We start from the raw sequence: 22,082 nt of genomic DNA on the forward strand, positions 1-22,082 counted from the left end.
TCATAACACCCGTAAATGCGTGTTTATTGAAATGGTGGACGGTAACACAGCGCAACGCTATGAACGCGCCCACAATATCAAACGAGTCTTTGTTTGTAAGGGCAAACCGTTCAAAATCCCCGTGTATGTGGATAGCGAGGCTGTGAGTGTCCGAGTGCATGATCTGCCTCCATCCGTACCACATACAACAGTTGCAGACTTCATGAAGCGGTTCGGCGATGTACTTTCGATACAAAGCGAACGTTGGAGGCATTATTTTTCGGGATTACCGAACGGAGTGCGAGTGCTACAGATGAGGATTAAGCATCCCATTCCCTCATTTCTGACGATTGCCAATGAGGTTTGCTTCGTGGAACACCCGAATCAAACTCGAACCTGTAGGCGGTGTTGCCGACCGGTGCACCCGAAACAGAAATGCGCCGATATGACGATTTCCGAAAACGACAACACCAACACGATGACATCAGCAGCAGAAGCAGCAAACATTGCGATAACTACAAACGAGCAAACGTTCAGTAAGGATGACTTCCCACCGCTTCATATTGAACAACAACCAACCAAAGCTACCCCAGCCACTTTCATCGTAACTTCTATTGCACCTACCGTCGCCGCATCGCAAGCAGAAGTACTACACAACGACAATACGATCGAGATCGACGACGACGAAGATGATGACACCGCCGCCGCCGCTGGTGACGACGACGGGAACGGCAGTTCTTCTCCATACGAGCCCAACGAAGGCACCAACAAGCGACGACTGTCATCGAAACGAGGGAGGGAAAAGAAGATTTGTGCTGATGTGGGATCACAGAGTGGCTGTGATTCCGTTGTTTCCCATTCTTATATGAGAACTAGGAGTAATCGGTCCCGTTAAGCCTTCGTGCGCATGGACCTAATAAAAATAAAGATTTAAATAAAAAAAAAGACTCATTGCGGGATTCCTTGTATTATTCTTTCAGAAATTCCCGCATGGATTTCTTCAGGTACTTCTTCAAAGAATACTTCAGAAATGTCTCTAAATATGCTGGGCACTTTTCTTTTCATCTGGCTCTTTCTTTTGTTTATTAAAATAAATAAGTGAGAAATAATGGAATAATTCTGAGCTATCAATTGGCTTCTTTAGCGGTGTTGGGATAATCCCATATTCCGAATCTGCATGCCAATCTGAGCCGAAATCCAAATTTTCATCAATTTTGGTGCCCGGGAACCTATTTAAATGTCAATTTGAAGTTTGTATGAGAGCGATTTGTCGAATCACCCCTCGTTGCATTTTGTAGTTGCCTAGCTGTCAAAAGGTGATTTCGAAAAGTCTCTTTGAAATTGATTTTAGGTATCAAAATAAAGTTCTAAAAATCCGAAAAAAATCATAGTGGCTCAGAAAGCGATGGTCTTTCGTATAAAATCAAAAAATGAATACTTTTTTCAAAATTTAAAAACCCAATTTGTGGTAGTGGTAGTACCACTTTCAGCAAGCTCGTCTATCATTTCAATGCCACAGTGAGCTGTAACCCAGTATATCTATGGTATGTGGGGGCAAGATGGGTCAGGGGGCAAGATGGGTCAGTACCGTTTTCAACCGTACTATTTATTTTTTGAATCTTTCTATAATTTTCCCAGATGAACGACGTGGATACACAAAAAATTGATATATTGTTTTGAAAATTTTTTACGTTCCTTACGCAGAAAAAAATAAAATATTTTTTCGTTATTCTCCTTATGCTATACATTCCATATAACTACGTGTAATGTGTAGACGGGGCAAGATGGGTCACCCTAATTTTTCGGTATGTTTGCATGACTTTTGAAAATGTTTTATTTTTCATATAAAGGCTATTATGTGACCTACATTATCGAAGCGACTAGAGCGCTGAAAATTTGTGAACATATTTTTAATATTTTTCTACAAAAATATAGGTTTTCAAAGTTTTTTTTATCGCTACCTGAACAAAAATATTCTAGTTCTGAGAATAATCTACCGATATGTTTCAACACTTCTTTCATGTAATCTGTACGTATGTGAAGCTTAGATGTATAGAGAAAAATAGAAGATGTAGTATTTTTTGTTGGAGAAAAATCGAATTTCTAATAGCTGACCCACCTTGCCCCCGTAGAAATGAGGTGGGGCAAGATGGGTCATGTTTTGACAATTGTTTTTCAAGAAGCAGGTTTCAAAATTTATGACCCTTCTATACCCTTATATCATAGCTGACTAGTGTATCTGGAAGTCTTGGTAGAAAACAGAGAAATGCGATTTATATTCAGAATGTTATAGGGATCCATTTCTTAGGTGACCCATCCTGCCCCCACTTACCATATACTGAGTTCCCTTGGCACAACCTTCGTAATGAAAGTATGCATTCCCAGACAAGCTTTGACGCTAGACGCAATGGCCTTATTCGACAATATTAAAATATCATCTTATATCTTTTTCAGGAACTCAACCTCCGCTCCGCTCTAAGCGACCAAACCCTGCAATACGTCCGATCGCTTGAATCTCGAATACGACAGCTAGAAGAGGAACGATGCGCCATCCTCAAAAACGTCCAACCAATCGGACCCACCAACGGAACAGGACCTCCAGTATCGAACAACAACTCCACCAACAATCAGCCGCCACCTCCATCGTCCATTGCCGATCCCATATCGGGCCGACCGGAAGCAGTGGTACGAGCCCTTCAGGTCCTGGAAGTCCGAGAGCAACTCGAAAGGGAACGAATTGGACCGAACATCACGTCCGATCTTCAACTGGACGACGGTGAAAAAGCACTGGTACGCGAGATGTGCAACGTTGTGTGGCGAAAGCTGGAGGACGCTCCCAATACAGGAATCGATCAGCACGTTTGACAGGTGGTTCCCTTGGGTCGAATGTGGTGCGCTTGAAATTTTCAGTGGGACGTTCAAAGCTGTGCTTGGTGATTTCAGGATATAACACACATACCAGGAACCGACATATTATCAAACTTGAATGAACCTTAAATCTTCTTTCACAGGGTTTCAGTTTATGGTCTAACCGTTCAGAAAAGCCTTGGTTCAAAATATTCTATCGACGAAAAATGAACAAAATCATGTTTTGAGATTTTCCACTACTTTGCAGTAATTCAGAGCATTATTGTGATGATTAATTTAGCTTAGACTAAGTCTGTTGTGATTTTTAACCATGAAATTTCTGTCAATTATCTTATAATAATATACTCATTAACTATATTGTTACGGTTTTTCTCTTCAGTCTATGTGCGAACAACTGGTATCTGTGTTTTATGACCAGCCCAAGGTAGTCGACCGTATTTTTACCTCAATAATTTCTATTTATTTTAGTAACATAAAAATCGACCTGCACGATTTTCATATTGAGTCTCAGATAAATAATATTCATTACATAACATCGTTATGCTCTCCATTGGGCCACTGGGAGTAGAATATTTTGTCCATTTGTTGGTAGACAACAGAGAAATGCGGCTACAGTAAACAGTAACGTCGGCGATGATAAGAGATTAATCAACGCAATTTGTTAGACTCAAAGCCGAAATTTCCAGAAAGTTAATTTACATCTTTTTGTCTAATTATATCCTGATCTATATTTTGGATTGGAACAAAAGAACTGCTATGGCATATATAGGCTAGACTAGACAAGATCAGAACTTCCATGAGTCGATGTTCCTTGACTCAATATCGACTCATGGAGGTACTTTTTTTTTCATACTGAAAAATATTTTTTGCAATTATGTGACATAAGATTAAACTTTTCAATCACCGAAATTGTGCCGAAATGGCCTACTTTTCTTCACTAACATAAAAGTGCCGAAAAGTAGTACTTTTCAGCACCTTTAAAGGTGCCGAAAAGTACTACTTTTCGGCACTTTTGCAAGTGTACACTTTTCACAAGTTTTTCCGAGACACTAATGGCCTTCCGTACTTTTATGTCGATTCGATGGCTGATTCTATGTCTTTTTAGAAGACCGAATCTGATTAGAAGTGATTCCAATTCTGATTTGGTCAGCCAAACAGACGTAGTGTGAGAACCAGCAGCAACACACAACGCTCGTTTTTGACGCAACTCCGAGTACTTGTGATATTTATTAACACAGCCTACCTGATTGAAAAAAAAGGGTTTGTGCGCATGGATGCTTGCACGTGGTTTCTCGCTTGAAGCATGTGTGGCAGTCAGAAATGATCGTACTCATGGGTATTTTTTATAATTGCAAAAAATGTTGTATGCAACTCGTTGCAAAACTCGATTTTTTCAGCACTCGTCGTATTTATCCAACTCGGCAAGCCTCGTTGGATAAATGTACGACTTGTGCTGAAAAAATCATCATTTTGCAACTTGTTGCATAAATAACTATTCTAGGTTACTATGGTTCCTTGAAATAGCTTTCCAAAAGATTTCTGTTCCACTACTCAATATTTCCATTTGTCGATGGTCCCTTCAATATCGACTAATGGAGGTTTGACTGTAATACCAAACAAAGTACCACAGAGTTGATTGTAAAGGTTCGAAGGGATCTTATTCTTTTAGGGAAATTAAGCGATATTTCTGCGCAGTTGCTGTAGTAATTATATATTTTCATCTAAACCACTTTTTAAGAGCTTGAGCTGGATTGGCCAACCGTGGATGCTACTGCACAAGGAACCAATGAGATCTGCCGGGGACAAGCAGTTATCTTCAGTGTGTGAGCGTTGGTGATCTTCCATTTTTGGGCGAGAATGGCGCCAGCGACGTGAGGTTGCCGGTCAATGTGGGGAAGGGAAAGGAAGTGATGATTGCAATTATGTGTCAGACATGTATACCTCTGCATCTTCTCAAATTCATGCGAATGTTGGAGTGTTGATGGGGTATGGTTGGCTTGGCAGAGGGTTCACACATTGGTGCGTGTATGGCAGGCGGGCACTCTAAACCACTTTTTAAGGATAGAATATTGCTTGTTGACTCATGTATGCATACTAATGGACTACAAATATTTGTGGGAAGTTTCGATCAGAAAAAAGATCGATTAACCCTTTTTTTGTTAGGTTATTTTTTTCATAGAAACCAGTTGTTTTATCTATTGTGGTAGGGCCGTTCAAGCTATAAAAGCATATATTTCTCATATTCTGGCCTGCAGAATACAACCATACTGAGCTAACATACATATTTACAGTTTAACAGCAAGTATTATTTTATCAACTTTATTCAAAAATGGTGTAGACATCAAGAAAGCTTAAACATATCCACGAATATTTATGTGCTAAATTACGATGAGTTTGAATATAATGCGTTGAAAACACATGCCAAAACTGCAATATAATTATTTTATTGAATATTTTTTGAATTGCAAAATTGTCATTCTTCAAGTATGTTTGGTATGGGGTTTCCAAAGTGATAGGTTCCTTTTTATTGAAAATTATTATGATTGTATAAAAACTATTCTTTTTATTTAAATTTTTCTCATTATTGTTATATTCTTTGCATGATCTGAACTAGTGCTCTACCACAGAGATCAAATAATCATTCAAGGACTACCACATCTTGAGTCGTGCAATGTTGTTCAACTGCAATTCACTAAAACAATTAATGAGCTTAGCACACGGCATACTTTCATGGGCTGGTCACATCACACGGCTGCCGGAAATCGAATTGCGAACATTATACAAGGGAGGAAGCTATAGAGATCCTACTTGGTCGAGAAATCGTTATTGAATTATTTGTAGTTGGGTAGGGTTTAACGGAATTCGAAGCTCTAGGTGATAAAAGGTGTCTGTCCCATAACCGGTGCAGTGGATATGATTTCTCCACAAGGATGACCGGGATGAATTCGAGTTCAAAAGTAGCAAGTAAGTGATTAAGTATACTATTCTAAGATATTTCTCACAATTATTTGGCTATCAGACACTAAAGATTTTGTCGAAGCTAAATTAATCATCAACAAAAAATGCTCCAATGTACTGCAATTCGATAGAAAATCTTCAAATATGATTTATTTCATTTTTCACCGATAGAATATTTTGAGCCAAGGCTTTTCTGAAAGTTTAGACCATAAACTGAAACCCTGTTGAAGAAGATTTAAGGTTCATTCAAGTTCGATAATATGCCGGTTCCTGGTATGCGTGTATAAGTGAAAGCAATTCTAATATTTACTACGAACGTTACAGAACAATCTTCTCAATTGATCCATAAAAAGCATCACAAGCTGCTGCTAAAAGCGTAACTCCTGATTTCTAGTGAACCGCAGTTTCCGGAGTATCACAATCCAGCTGAATTAGCATGACACGGCACAAAAGCTAGGCCAGAAACACACCCAGAGCACATGGAGGCTTCCTTGTGTAGCTTGTATTCTTGCCCTCCAACTTCATTCTTAACTCCTTTCCCCACAAACCTCAACACCGCAACTACAATGATGTACAAATTAATTATAATGATTCTTCACAGAAAATAGAAAAACACTCTGCCTGCGCGCCGCGCGCGCTCGTGCTTACTCACTAGTGAGCCAACAAGAGATGGCAGAGTCGGAAATGCCGCCGGAAAAAATAGTTTGTGTACAGGAATGCTAACAAATCATCAGACGATAAAAGAAACCTTCAATCCGTCCCAAAATGGGGACCGGATCAAAATGTAGTGGAGCGATGATGCGAGAGATTTTTAAAATCTCTCTGAGCGCAGTTTACTTACAGGAAAATGTAACCTAATCACTTAAAATTAACAAAGTATTTATCGTCGTTTATCGTTATATTTATGTCAATCACAAAAAAAAAATGATAAGATGAGAATGAAATACAATCCAAGCTATTATCAAGCCAGCTAATAGCATCAAGTGGACCTCTTGTGTAATTTACTGTTGATACAGGTCAGTTTGAAGTCAGCACTAAACTATACTAAGGGCTAACTTAATGCTAATATTCGGTTCGGAGGTTACTTGGAACTTTCAGTAAAAGTGTGGAAAAATGATGATTTGCAAATGCCCGGTGGAATACGTCGAAATGAAGAATCAATAAATACCTTGCATGTACGGTTGAACCCAAAACGAGATTTGATTAAGAAGTATTGTAATAATGTATGCATGCCGCGTTTATAGGTAGGTTTACACAATTTACAAACTAAATAACGGAAGAAAACAATATTGGACAATATTTCAGCGCTATGTATCTGTGTATTCTAGGATTTCTTGTTAGAGGTTGTTTTTTATACATAATTTTTATTATTATTAAAATGGTTGTTATTCTTACATGTGATGTTTTAATTAGAGAAAGAAATTTTCCTCGGAGGCAATTTTTGATCGGGTATGTTGAACACTTACAATCTGATGCTTAAATATCGTCGAAGTTATTTCTGTTGAATCTGAGAGTATTGACCTGGAAAGATCTTTACAAAGCGCTTTACAAGCGTTTCCATGCATTCATATTTTCAACGTTAATTCGTTTGTTAGGGGCCCTTTAGTCACTACTGAGAGTGACGGGTTCTATTCCCGGTAAGTCCAGGAACTTTCTTTAAAATTTCTTGGGCATAGAATAGCTTCGTGTCTGCCACACGATGTACACATGCAGAATGGTCATTGGCTGGGAAGCTCTCAGTTGATAAAGTAAGTGCTGTTAGTGCTCATGTTACGCCAAGAAGAAGAAATTCCGAGTTATTCAATTAAACTTGAGTATCAACACTAATCGGACATACTATCTTGGATTTAGATATTATTCATTGTTTCGGGCATGATGAAAAAGCTAAATAATACATTTTCTCAACAATAAGGCCGATGCAAATATTATTTTTCTTTTATGTCCGAGATCTCTCATCGGGTACGAGAGGGGGGCAAACGCTTAAAGGAACAACCAAAAAAAAAACTCTTCAAAATTCTAAAATTATACCAACTATTGAAAAAAATAGTTGCTTGTAAACATTTTTTCTATTGAAAATTGAGTGATGGGACGCCTGTTTTTTCGCTCCTTCAATATTTTGGGATTTTTTAAGGGGGTGGGGACGTAAAACAAATTAAATGTTTGCATCGGCTTAACTGTTACTTTAAAAATTAGTACGATTCTGTGAGATGAAGCATACATTTCAATTTTTAACATATTTTGATAATTTTAAAGGAATTTCAAGCTTGTTTCTTTGTTGTTCTGCTTTTTTTTCATCTAAAATTCCACAGTTTGGATGCAAACAAGCGTATCCATTTCACGACGAATGTACGATACGCTCCAAACACTTCCCTCCTACATAAACCACAATCTGAACTAACAACTCACTAAATCGCAGCCACAGACAAACAGATGTAACACTTCGAACATGTTTCGATTCAAACTATAGTCACGGAAACATGTTCGCCCAATATTATAAGGACAAAGTTTGGCCAACCATCAACTAGGTGGCGGTAGTGAGGAAACGTGAAACTCGAACAAAAACGATGCGAGCGCCACGGGTGGGCAGTTGTCCAACTATCATTTTTGCCTTTCTCGTACACCAAGGTGTACCGAAAGGCTATATGTTCACTCCAAAAACGAAAATTTGATAGAGCCTCCGGAGGGGTCAAGTCTTATATACCAATCGACTCAGCTCGACGAATTGAGGTGATGTCTGTGTGTGTGTATGTGTGTGTGTGTGTATGTGTGTGTGTGTGTATGTGTGTGTACAAAAAAACTCACATCACTTTTTGACAGTAAACCTCAACCGATTTTATTGACCGACGATTCATTCGACGCGGAATCTGGTCCCATTGTTTCCTATTGAAAATGGTTCAGATCGGTCCAGCCGTTCCGGAGTTATGGCCATTTAGGTGTTCCGGACCGGTACCCCAGGAAGGGGCCAGATATGAAAACGCTACAAACCCATCCATGCGGCATATCAAACTACGGCATTTTCGATAACTTGATGAATGGTAAGCAGAAAAATAGTCTCAGACCATATCTGAACCGGTAGTGTCCCGGAACCGGTTCCGGGTGTCCCGCCGGAAGTGACCAAACATAAAAGTGAACTGAACCCATGCATGCGACATATCAAACCGCGGCTTTTTCGATAACGTGGTGAACAGTAAGCAGGAAAACATTCTCAGACCATATCGGAACCGGTAGTGTTCCGGAACCGGTTGCAAATGTCCCGCCGGAAGTGGCCAAGTATTAAAGTTAACCAAACCCATGCATGCGACATATCAAATATTGGCATTTTTGATATCCTAATGAACAGTAAGAAGGATAACATTCTCCGACCATATCTGAACCGGTTGTCTCCCGGAACCGGGTCCGGGTGTCCCGTTGGAAGTGGTCAAATATAAAATTGAAATAAAATCATGCATGTGACATACCAAACCACAGCTTTTTCGATAACCTGATGAACAGTAAGCAGGAAAGCATTCTCAGACCATATCGGAACCGGTTCCAGATGTTCCGCCGGAGGTGGCAAAGTATAAAAGTTAATTAAACCCATGCAAGGGACATATCAAATCGTGGCTTTTTTGATCCTGATGAACAGTAAGCAGGAAAATATTTTCAGAACATATCTGAATCGGTTGTGATCCAGAACCGGTTCCGGGTGTCTCGCCGGAAATGGCTAAATGTAAAAAGGAACCAAACCCATGCAAGCGACACATCAAATCGCGGATTTTAAGGCATCTTGATTTGACAAAAAAAAAGTTTCCGGCCATATTGGAGACAACCGGTAGTGTTCCGCAACCGATTACGGTTGCCCCATCGGAAGTGGTCAAATGTAAAGGAGAACCAAACCCATAAATTCGACACATTTAATGACTTTTTGGGTAAGCTGATGAACGGTTAACAAAAAAAATCATAGACCATACCTTGGAAAACCAATAGTGTGCCGAAGCCGGTTCCAGGTGCCCCGACGGAAGTGGTCAAATGTAGAAAAAAAAAACCAAACGCATACACGCAGTACACTAAATAACGGCTTCTTCGATAACGCGAAGAACGGTCAGCAAGAAAATAGTCTCAGGTCAGTAATGTTCCGGAACCAGATTCGAGTGCCTCGCCGGAACTGGCGAAATACACGAATGAACCAAACCCATACATGCATTACATCAATTTGCGACTTTTTAGGAGAACTGATTAATAATTTGCATGAAACTAGTCTAAAACCACATCAATCGATAAGTGGTAAAATGTGAACCGAAAGTGGTAAATGTGAAATTGGACCAAATCCATGCGTGTCGTTCCATAAAACCACGCTAATTCGACAACGATTGCTGTCAAATTACCTGGGTAAACTACCTCTATTTTAGTTTTGTATAGATTGTATGATTTGTTTTTGAACACAAATCTCACAGATATTGTGGTGGTACGAATTGATGGCTTGTTCATTTTACGATTGTTGGCTTCCGAGGCTCACTGCGGTTGATCACCAAACGGATCAGGTGTCGGAAAGCACCAAATTAGAACTATCGGTAGTAGCAGCTGCACGAGGAGCCGCTGCGGATGTGAGCAACATCACAATATCGTATCATTCGTATTTACAGTGTATTGATTGATCATTTTTTAATTCAACAAATTTCGAATGAGCGGGGTACAAATTAAAAAGTGTCGTATTAAAGAGTGATTAGGTAATACGCGGGGTTTGACAGTACATCAAATAGCAGCTTTTTTGATAACTTTTTCTTTATGGCTCGACGTTCGCATTCGAACTTGGCCTGCCTCTCTTCTACTTAGTGTTCTTCAGAGCACTTCCACAGTTATTAATTGAAGGGTTTTCTTTGCCTGACATTGCATGAATTTGTATATTGTGAGGCAAGTACAATGATACACTATGCCCAGCAAGTCGAGAAAATGTTCCAGACCGGAACGGGAATCAAACCCGCCGTTTCCGCATTGGCGATTAACCACTAGGCCAACTGGAGACCCTTTTTTGATAACACGATGATCGATTCGTAAGAACATAGCCTCAGACCATATTTTAGACAACCGGTAGTGTCCCGAAACTTGTTCTGGATGTCCCACTGGAAGTGATCAAATGTAAAAGTGATCTGTACCCATGCATAAGATAAATCAAATCGTGTTTTTTTAGGTAACCTAATGTACGTTAGCAATGATATTGCCTCAGACTATATTTGGGAGACCCGGTGGTGCTCCGGAACCTGTTCCGGAAAGTAACCAAATGTACCATGCGACACACCACATCACGGCTTTTGTAATAACCTGAGGAACGGTTAACTAGATAATAGGCTCATACCACATTAGAGACTACCGGTAGGGTTGCACAACCAGCGTTTGATGCTTCGCTGGAACTACAAAAGTAAATAAAATCAATGCAAGCGGTAAATATGTATGTATGTTGTCACAATAGATCTAAAAACTGGTCGCAGTGACAAACCCGAACAGGAATAAAATATGTATGTGTAAGAGAACAAAATCTTGACATATTAAACCCACATACAAACAGACGTCTCACTTTACCAGGGTGCAAAATGTCCATAGTCATTGACTGAAAACAGCACGAATTTGAATGATTCTACACTGAATATTCAAAACAAACAAAAATTCATTTTCGTTCTCCCTCTTCACACAGTCAGTCAATTCGTAGTCACTGAATATGAAGCCGATCGAGAAACATCATCACAATTACCTACGTTTATTCCTTCGATTCCTTCCTAAAACACTCCACAACAATCAAATGGGAAAAGATCCGTTTAAAGCATCGTTAAATGTAATCGAAACGTTAATATTTTATCACCAATTTAACACTTTGCAAAATGTTTACAAATCTTCACTGACTTTCATTCAGTTGATAAACGAGTATCGAGCAGCTGAATATGAATATGCAAGCAAGTGAATGAAAATTGCCGCACGGTGAACTTCAACTCGTCTGCTCGAAAATTTTGCGCCCTGCACTTTACTCACTACGTTCATGTTTTCAACGGTCAATAAAATATAACCTAGAATGTGCAGAAAAAACTTTATCGAAGACCGCAAAGTGATCTGTGATGTGTTAAAAGTTATATCTTAGCTTGTTAGTATCGTCTTGATATTGATCAGCTCCCAATGATAGTGAAGGTAATCAAGCAGTCAACTGAGAAATCTGATATTATTAAGCTCTGCTTATACGCTGACCACAACGTCGGACTATGTGCCATCAATAAGTCTTAAATCAATTCAATGATGGCTTCGATAAAATGATTGATTTTCCTAAAAAAATATCAGGATTCAGGAACACTTTGACTTACATCGACGGAAAGCTCGTGAGAACATATACAACGAGAAAGGCACTATCACCACTAGGTGGATCAATTTGGGTTTTTTTAAAGACCGTGTCACATGGGGAAAATCCCACTGGCATGAGACAAAACTTTTTAAGGAATTTAGATAGAACACATGCAGAAGTGCTGCCATGCATACAGACAGCCTGAACAGGTCCGCATCAAAACTCACAAAAACGACTCTAGTCCGCGATATCACCAGAGATAAAAAAGAAATGCTGAAATTTTAACATACGTAACCCATTTTATCTCCCCCCCAATGTTCGGCTTAAATCTAATGGTTTTATACTTATCTAAATGTTGTAAGTGTGCAAACGTGTAAAAGTGTGTCTATCGGCGACGTCATCAGCCATCCGGATGGCACGACCCAGCCAGAACCGCCGGAACCAGGGTGCAACTGCCTCGCGACCATGGCCGCGATGGTCACCACATCGTCCACGACACGTTCGTTGGCGTCAATCAATAGGCCTGCGGTGGGATCGAAAAACACTTAGACCCGCGCACATAGAACACCAGTACTGAACCTGCTCACCGATCTCATTAGCACTTGAATTTTCTACTCCATCATCACATTAAGCCCCGTAGATTCGAAAAAAAAACCCAGATTAATCCACCTAGTGGTGATAGTGCCTTTCTCGCCGAATATGTACTCACGATCTTTCCGTCGACGCAATCAATCTTGTCTTATGCGAGGTATGCACTTCAAACGGAATCATTCAAGTAATTTTCGTTCAGTGCATTATTTTTCCGTGACCGGAATGGTCAAGGAATTTAACACAGCAAGCCCTATTTGATTTGACGTTTCATTTCAGCTCCGTACTAGGATCCGGAATAAAGCGACGCTTTCTCATTTCTTGAGCGATTCCTTGCCTGAATTTTCCACGCATCGAGATAGACCAAGAAATTTCTTGCGATTTGCATACTACCCATTAGAGTCAGTGATCAGCCCCAAATCTCTGTGCTTTGGTAACGGACGAGAAGGAGGAAATTCTCATAACAGAGATCTGGGACTTTATTACTTTATATACTTTATTTAGAAAATCAAGAATTTTATCAAGGTCATCATCGAATTGGGGCACTTTTAGTCCATTTTACGGGCCGATTTTATGAATGAATTTTGACACGAGGTAGCGTCCAATAACCCGTGAAAACCAATATCATCATCAACATTGTTGTCACTTCGTAAAATGGCTCATTCCGATGTTATGTTCAATGCATAGGCAGAGCTGAAAGTATCAGTCCTTTCAGTTGATTGCTTGACAACATTCACTGGAGGCTGATCCATACCAAGATTACAATTACAAGCCAGGTTTAAACTTTTTCACAGATCACTTTGACAAAGTTTTTTCTGCACATTTTGGCTATATTTTATTATCATTGGTTACAAGATTCATGTAAAAATTGTAATGTAGTAATTTGAATTGTCAATGCTATATCCCATTCTAATATTAACCACATAACAGAGCTCGTCCTTCAGTAGCATATAAATTTTGCGCAGTAATCAGACGCAAATAGTGATTTGAAAACAATGTTCGGGGCTGATTCACTTAAGTTTTAATTTTTCCATACAACGTTGATCCATCCTACTGTATATTTACATCTCAGGAATCTGAAATTGTGTGATTTGATGAAATCGCTTGAGTTTTTTAGGTTTTTGGTTCTCTTACACATATCTATCGCTTGCATTGATTTAGTTCACTTTTGTAATTTTACTGAAGCACCCAACGCTGCTTCTGCTACACCACCGGTAGCCTCTTATGTAGTCTGAGCCTGTTTTCTTGCTTACCGCTCATTAGCTTATCGAAATGTCGCGATTTGATGTGTTCCATGCATGAGTTCATCAGGATGCCTAAAAGCCATTTGATGTGTTGCGAAAATTGGTTTAGTAACTAGAGAACTGTTTTTTTTACATCCAGCCACTTTCGGCGAGACAACTGGAACCGATTCCGGAACACTACCAGTAGTTTCTAATGTGGGCTTAGCATATTCTCTTGCTAACCGTACAGTAAGGTTATCGAAAAGGTTACGATTTGATGTGTCGCATGTATGGATTTGGTTCCCTTTTATATTTGGCCACTTCCGGCGGGACATCCGGAGCTGGTTCCGGTATGCTACCGGTTCAGATATGATCTGAGACTATTTTCATGTTAACCGTTCATCAAGTTATAGAAAAAGCTGCGATTTGATGTGTTGCATGCATGGGTTTGGTTCAGTTTTATATTTGGTCACTTCTGATGGGATACCCGGAACCGGTTTCGGAATACTACCGAATCAGATTTGGTCTGCGACTATTTTCCTGTTTACCATTCATCAGGTTATATAAAATGCGGCGATTTGATGTGTCGCATGCATGGGTTTGGTTAACTTTTATATTTGGCCACTTCCGGCGGGACACCCGGAACCAGTTCCGGAATACTACCGAATCAGATATGGTCTGAGACTTTTTCCTGTTTACCGTTCATCAGCTTATAGAAAAATCTACGATTTGATATTTCGCATGCATGGGTTTAGTTCACTTTTATATTTGGCCACTTCCGGCGCGACACCCAGAACCGGTTCCGGAACACTACCGGTTTAGATATGGTCTGCGAATGTTTTCCTGCTTATCGTTCATTAGATAATCGAAAATGTCGTGATTTGATGGGTCGCATGCATGGGTTTGTTGCATTTTTATATCTGGCCCCTTCCAGGGGTACCGGTCCGGAACACCTAAATGGCCATAACTCCGGAGCGGCTGGACCGATCCGAACCATTTTCAATAGGAAACAATGGGACCAGATTACGCGTCGAATGAACCGTCGGCCATTAAAATCGGTTGAGGTTTACTGCCAAAAAGTGATGTGAGTTTATTTGTACACACACATACACACACACATACACACATACACACACACAGACATCACCTCAATTCGTCGAGCTGAGTCGATTGGTATATGTGACTCGACTCTCCGGGCCTTCTATCAAAAAGTCATTTTTGGAGTGAACATATAGCCTTTCCAGTACACTTAGTGTACGAGAAAGGCAAAACGATGATGTATTTCCGGACAGCATGCACTCGTTTTGGCAAATATAATTATCACTTGTCCGACCTTATCGCGCACTACTACTTGTTACTCGTAGGCTAGATCATACGGAACTGTTCAGATGACTCAGAGATGTACGGGTCTTACCACAACTCTCATTGGGTTTATTCTATATTTCCCGATCATCCTATTTGGTGCTATTTGTACTGGTGAGTTGTACGCTAGGTAGCTATTTAGAGATCGGCCTGTCTACGGAGAGGATCCCACCTCATAGGTATTCAGAGAACTCGGAGATCCATTTGCGTTTTGAAGATGGGTTCTGTGGTTCTGTTGTGGGGTGTAATGGTTTACAGATTTGAGAACCTCAACATTTATTTTCGTTCTGGTGGGTTGATCTCCATTCCATGGTAATCGGGTAAAAGACTCTGTCGCATGCTACCATGTAGCAGGTGACAACCGTTAAATCGGTGTACAGTAGACGTTCGGTCGGTGCAAACGGTTTGACTGCAATTTCGGTAAGTGCAACAAATTTGCAGTTATCGCACCGCCAAATGCCAGAATGGTGCACCATGTTAGCCAACATGAACAGTCGGATGAAGTTCACGTTCATTTTACGTCAGTTAATGGGTTGTTGACACTGTCAGGCGTTGCAGTTATCGGATTTTCGTTCGCTAAGTGAAACGTGAACATGTTGCAGCTATCGAACGTCTACTGTACTATGAGAAATATTAAAGTGTTACGTCTGTTTGTCTATGTCTCAGCTATCAATTTTTTGAAGATTAAGCAAATACTAAGATATAATGTTTTTGCCTTTCTCGTACACTAAGTGTACTGGAAAGGCTATATGTTCACTCCAAAAATGACTTTTTGATAGAAGGCCCGGAGGGTCGAGTCACATATACCAATCAACTCAGCTCGACGAATTGAGGTGATGTCTGTGTGTGTGTATGTATGTGTGTGTGTGTATGTATGTGTGTGTGTATGTGTGTGTACAAAAAAAAAACTCACATCACTTTTTGGCAGTAAACCTCAACCGATTTTAATGACCAACGGTTCATTCGACGCGGAATCTGGTCCCATTGTTTCCTATTGAAAATGGTTCGGGTCGGTCCAGCCGTTCCGGAGTTATGGCCATTTAGGTGTTCCGGATCGGTGCCCCAGGAAGGGGCCAGATATGAAAACGCTACAAACCCATTCATGCGACACATCAAACCACGGCACTTTCGAAAACATGATGAACGGTAAACAGGAAAATAGTCTCGGGCCATATCTGAACCGGTAGTGTTCCGGAACCGGTTCCGGGTGACCCGCCGGAAGTGGCCAAATATGAAAGTGAACCAAACCCTTCATGCGACACATCAAACAGCGGATTTTTCGATAACCTGATAAACAGTAGGCAGGAAAACATTCTGAGATCATATCTGAACCGGTAGTATTCCGGAACCGGTTCTGGGTGTTCCGCCGGAACTGGCTAAATATGAAAGTGAACCAAACCCATGCATGCGATACATCAAACAGCGGCATTTTCGATAGCCTGATGAACAGTAGGCAGGAAAATATTCTCGGATCATATCTGAACCGGTAGTGTTCCGGAACCGGTTCCGGGTGATCCGCCGGATGTGGCCAAATATGAATGTGAACCAAAGCCATACATGTGACACATCAAACAGCGGGTTTTTCGATAACCTGATAAACAGTAGGCAGGAAAACATTCTCAGACCATATCTGAACCGGTAGTATTCCGGAACCGGTTCCGGGTGTTCCGCCGGAACTGGCTAAATATGAAAGTGAACCAAACCCATGCATGCGGTACATCAAACAGCGGCTTTTTCGATAGCCTGATGAACAGTAGGCAGGAAAATATTCTCGGATCATATCTGAACCGGTAGTGTTCCGGAACCGGTTCCGGGTGATCCGCCGGATGTGGCCAAATATGAATGTGAACCAAAGCCATACATGCGACACATCAAACAGCGGGTTTTTCGATAACCTGATAAACAGTAGGCAGGAAAACATTCTCAGATCATATCTGAACCGGTAGTATTCCGGAACCGGTTCTGGGTGTTCCGCCGGAAGTGGCTAAATATGAAAGTGAACCTAACCCATGCATGCGATACAACAAACAGCGGCTTTTTCGATAGCCTGATGAACAGTGGGCAGGGAAACATTCTCAGACCATATCGGAACCGGTAGTGTTACTGAACCGGTTCCAGATGTCACGACGGAAGTAGCCAAGTATAAAAGTTAACCAACCCCTTACATGCGACGCTTGCGATTCTCTTCAGGCAACCTGATAAACGGTTAATAAAAGAGAATAGTTTCAGATCATATTTGGATCAACCGATATTGTTCCGGAACTGGTTCCGGTGTCCCACTGGAAGTGGTCAAATGTAGTAGATATCAAAACCCATGCCTGCGGCACATTAAACAGCGGCTTTTTAAATAACGTGATGAACGATTAGTCAGAAAATAGGCTCAGACCACAACGAAGATCTTTATAAAGGCTACCGATAGTGTTCCAGGACCGATGTCCAGCCGGAAGTGGCCAAATGCCAAAAAGAACCAAACCTATGCATGCGACACATCGAACCGCGGTCTTTTTTTAAACCATGAGGAACGATTAGCAAGAAAATAAGCGCAGAACACAATAGAGGCTACCGATAGTGATGCAAAACCAGCATTTGGTGCTTCCTAGGGTGCTTCGCAGGAACTTCAAAAATAAACAAAGTCAATGCAAGCGATAAATATGTGTAAGAAAACAAAATCTTGACTGAACTAAGGCCACATACATACAGACGTCTTACTCTACTCACTCTCCATCGTCCTTGTTTTCAACGGTTGAAACAAATATGAATTAATCGTTGTTGCTTGTTTGACGTCTACTCACTACCAACATCAAGCCGCAGTGAAACGCAACCTGATTAGCATTGGCGATTATTTTTTTCGTAACGATGAATATAATAGCAATATGTTACGAATGATATGTCTGTTTGTCTGTACTAAAGCAATCTCATCAAATCACTGAGGTGTAAAAATATACAGTAGGATAGGTCAACGTTATATGAAAAACCCCGGATTAATCCACCTAGTGGTGATAGTGCCTTTCTCGTCGAAAATGTACTCATGATCTTTCCGTCGACGTAAGTATCCTGAATCCTGTGAATAATTTATTTATAAAAGCAAGAATCCAAGCCATCATCGAGTTACTGATGGCACATATTTCCGGTGTTATGTTCAATGTACAGGCAGAGCTGAAAAATATCAGACCTCTTAGTTGACTGCGTGACCACCTTTACTATTACTGGAATACCATCAATACAGTCTTCGATAAACTTTTTCCTGCACGCTTCAGACTATATTTTATTATCATTGGTTACTAGATTCAAAAAATTTGACCAAAAAAATGGAAGCAAATGAAATTTTTCGTACTGAATCCAATTCAAATTAGATCACAGAGCGCGAGGAGCAATCAGTCGGATCTAAATTTTGCGCAGCAATTTTAGACGCAAAAGGGGATTGAAAAACTTTGCTCGAGGTTGATGCGATTAAATTTCAATTTTCTCATGGAACCCCCATTCTATTGTATATTTACACCTCAGGAATATGAGAAGATGTGATTTGATGAGCCTGCATCAGTTTTGTCAAGATTGTGTTCTCTTACACATATTTATCGCTTGCATTGATTATTTTCACTGTTTTTACCACTTCCTGTGAGATACCCGGAACCGGTTCCAAGACTGTACCTATTGTCTCATATATGGTCTGAGACTAGTCTCTTGCCAACTGTTCAACAGGTTTTTTGAAAAGCCGAAAATTGATGTGCATGCATCGATTTGATTCATTTTACATTTTGGTCATTCTGGCGGGACATACAAAACGGGTTCTACCGGTAGTCTCTAATGTGATCTGAGACTATTTTTTTGTAAACCGTTCATCAGGTTATCGAAAAAGCCGTGGTTTGATATGTCGCATGCATGGGTTTGGCTCTTATATGCATTTGACCACTTCCAGCAAGACACCCGGAACCGGTTCCGGAATACTACTGGTTGTCTCAAATATGGTTTGAAACTATTTTCTTGCTAATCGTTCATCAGGTTATCTAAAGAGCCGCGATTTGATGTGCTGCATGCATGGATTTGGTTCACTTTTACATTTGACCACTTCCGGCGGGACATCCGGAACTGGTTCTAGAGCACTACCGGTAGTCTCTGCTGGCTATTTTCCTGCTTACTGTTCACCAGGTTATCGAAAAGCCGCTATTTGATGTGTCGCATGCATGGGTTTGGTCAAGGCTTTGGTTCACTTTTATGTTGGACCACTTCTGGCGGGACATACGGGACCGGTTACTACTGTAAAAGGACCCGCTACTGTAGTCTAGTCTGTTGAAATTCATTAGTAACCATATGTTGCTACTGTAGCTCGCTCCTGTAGGTCCCTACTTCTGTTCAAATGGGAGTTTGTGTATTCAGGAACAAGGCTTCGATACATATGGTGCTCTGGTGACGGTTTGTGTTGGTCTTCGCTAAAGAGATCGATCGGATTACTGGGAACGAGACGACTGGAGGAGCGATGTCTTGATGAAATGACGGGAGGGTATAGTTGACAGAATTGAACGAGAAATCGGGGACGTGACGTCAACTTCTGTCGAAACACGGATAATACATCATGACATGAAGGTCTAACGGGAAAGGTGTATTTGCTGCAATACCTAATAAGATGAACTATGGGGAGCGGATTCTTGGGGAGTACGGTGGTACGGTGCTTCGAATGCGATGATCCTAATAAAACACTCCAGTACTGTCGAAATTCGCTGGTTAGATCACGAATGCCGAATAGCGATCGTATTCGCTTATTGGCATTCGACGTCAAATATGCCACAGTATTCGTTTGTTGGGACCTAGGTTGGGACTAACTACTTACAACTTATTCAAATGCTCTAGATTCTCGCAAATGACCAAATATTACTCACGAAACACACTCATAATTGCACAAACATGCTTTACATAGGAGTAGCAGCATCGACGTGACAGCGGTCAGACGTTAGTTTGACATCGATTTTTGAGAATCGAATAATTTTTGGTTGGGTCATGTCCTAAGCTATCGAAACGCCCCAAGTAATGAGCCCAGAACAAATGAATCTGTTTTGCATGGCAAACGAATTTCAATGAGATTCATTTGGAGCTACCGCACTGTTGCTGCTACTGTAGCAATTTTTTAAAACGCCTACTATATTGTTCCAAACAAATTGCTCCCGTATATGAAAAGACGTCGCTCCAATCATCAAATTCAAGCAAACTACTGTTACCATTCCCAGCACTGGTCGTATGCATGGGTTTGCTTCCTATCTACAATTAACCACTTCCGGTGGAACATCCGGAACCGGTTCCGGAACACTACCGGTAGTATCTGCTGGGATCTAAAGCTATTTTCCTGCTTACCATTCTTCAGGTTATCGAAAAAGCTGCTCTTTAATGTGTCGCATGCATGGGTTTGGTTCCCATCTACATTTCCCCACTTCCGGCGGGACACACGGAACCGGTTTCAGAATACTACTGGTTTTCCTAAATATAGTCTGATTCCATTTTATTGCTAACCGTTCATCAGGTTATCTATAGAGACGCCATTTGATGTGTCGCATGCATAGGTTTGGTTCAATTTTATATTTGGCCACTTCCGGCGGGGTACCCGGAACCGGTTCCGGAACACTATCAGTAGTCTCTGCTGGGTCAAAGGCTATTTTCCTGCTCACTGTTCATCAGGTTATCGAAAAAGCCGCTATTTGAAGTGTCGCATGCATGGATTTGGCTCACTTTTATATTTGGCCACTTCCGGCGGGACATCCGGAACCGATTCCGGAATACAACTGGTGCAGATATGGACTGAGAGTATTTTCCTGCTTACCGTGCGTCAGGTTATCGAAAAAGCCGCGGTCTGATATGTCGCATGCATGGTTTTGTAGCATTTTCATATCTGGCCGCTCCCTGGGGTACCGATCCGGAACACCTAAATGGCCATAACTCCAAAACGGCTGAACCGATCCGAACCATTTTCAATAGGAACCAATGGGACCAGATCCGCGTCGAATGAACCGTCGGTCATAAAAATCGGTTGAAGTTTACTGCCAAAAAGTGATGTGAGTTTATTTTGTACACACACATACACACACACACATACATACACACATACAGACATCACCTCAATTCGTCGAGCTGAGTCGATTGGTATATGTGACTCGACCCTCCGGGCCTTCTATCAAAAAGTCATTTTTGGAGTGAACATATAGCCTTTCCAGTACACTTGGTGTACGAGAAAGGCAAAAAATGAAAATTCGGAGCTTCTGAATAAGGACTGTTCAATTTATAAAACGGACAACTTGCTTGTGCGATATCTTTTTTATTTTTCAGTATAATCATTATCAGTTTTTTGCATAACTTTCTATAGCTATTCTCGAATGTAGGAAAAATATAACATTAGGCAAAATGTTCTTTATTGTGTAACTGAAGCGGTTTTCGTAAAACATAAATAAAAACCTATTTCTCAAAATTCGACATAACTTTCCACATACTTAACATGCACATTTTCAAGAAGTTTTCAATGTATTGGAATCTTATACTATTCTACCAAAGGTAAAGCTCAATAGTTGGGCAGTAATAATATACCAATAATTCTCCAGCTTGATATAGTAAGTTGCCTTGTTTTCATAGAAATTATTAAAAAATGTTCATCTAAGTCCTGTGTTGCAATAGCATCACCGATTCGGCTGAAAATTTGTCCAGAGTAGTATAATATTGCTCTCTGAATGATACGGAAGAAAAATTTACTTTAAATTGCATTTTTCATCAAAAATTTAACTCATAAAGATGGTCATATTAAAAAATGCATATATTTTGCTCCATTG

At 40.6% G+C, this 22,082-nt stretch overlaps 1 protein-coding gene and 1 long non-coding RNA gene across 2 annotated transcripts in view; one reads left to right on the forward strand and one right to left on the reverse strand.

The window, feature by feature from the left end:
- LOC109421541 (coiled-coil domain-containing protein 85C-A) overlaps window positions 1-2,921 on the forward strand; it is a 123,975-nt gene extending 121,054 nt beyond the window's left edge. Inside the window, exon 4 of the mRNA XM_062849681.1 lies at window positions 2,434-2,921. Within this exon, the coding sequence (XP_062705665.1) occupies window positions 2,434-2,844 (411 nt within the window). The 3' untranslated portion in view covers window positions 2,845-2,921. The remainder of the gene's footprint in view (window positions 1-2,433) is intronic.
- The window catches only part of LOC134287595 (uncharacterized), a 219,357-nt gene extending 197,859 nt beyond the window's left edge, over window positions 1-21,498 (reverse strand). The window contains exon 1 of the long non-coding RNA XR_009997394.1: window positions 21,380-21,498. This is a non-coding gene — a long non-coding RNA (uncharacterized LOC134287595). The remainder of the gene's footprint in view (window positions 1-21,379) is intronic.
- Between the last annotated feature and the right edge of the window lie 584 nt (window positions 21,499-22,082).

This window comes from Aedes albopictus, chromosome 2 (assembly GCF_035046485.1).
Source record: "Aedes albopictus strain Foshan chromosome 2, AalbF5, whole genome shotgun sequence".
In the NCBI taxonomy this organism is placed as follows: domain Eukaryota; kingdom Metazoa; phylum Arthropoda; class Insecta; order Diptera; family Culicidae; genus Aedes; species Aedes albopictus.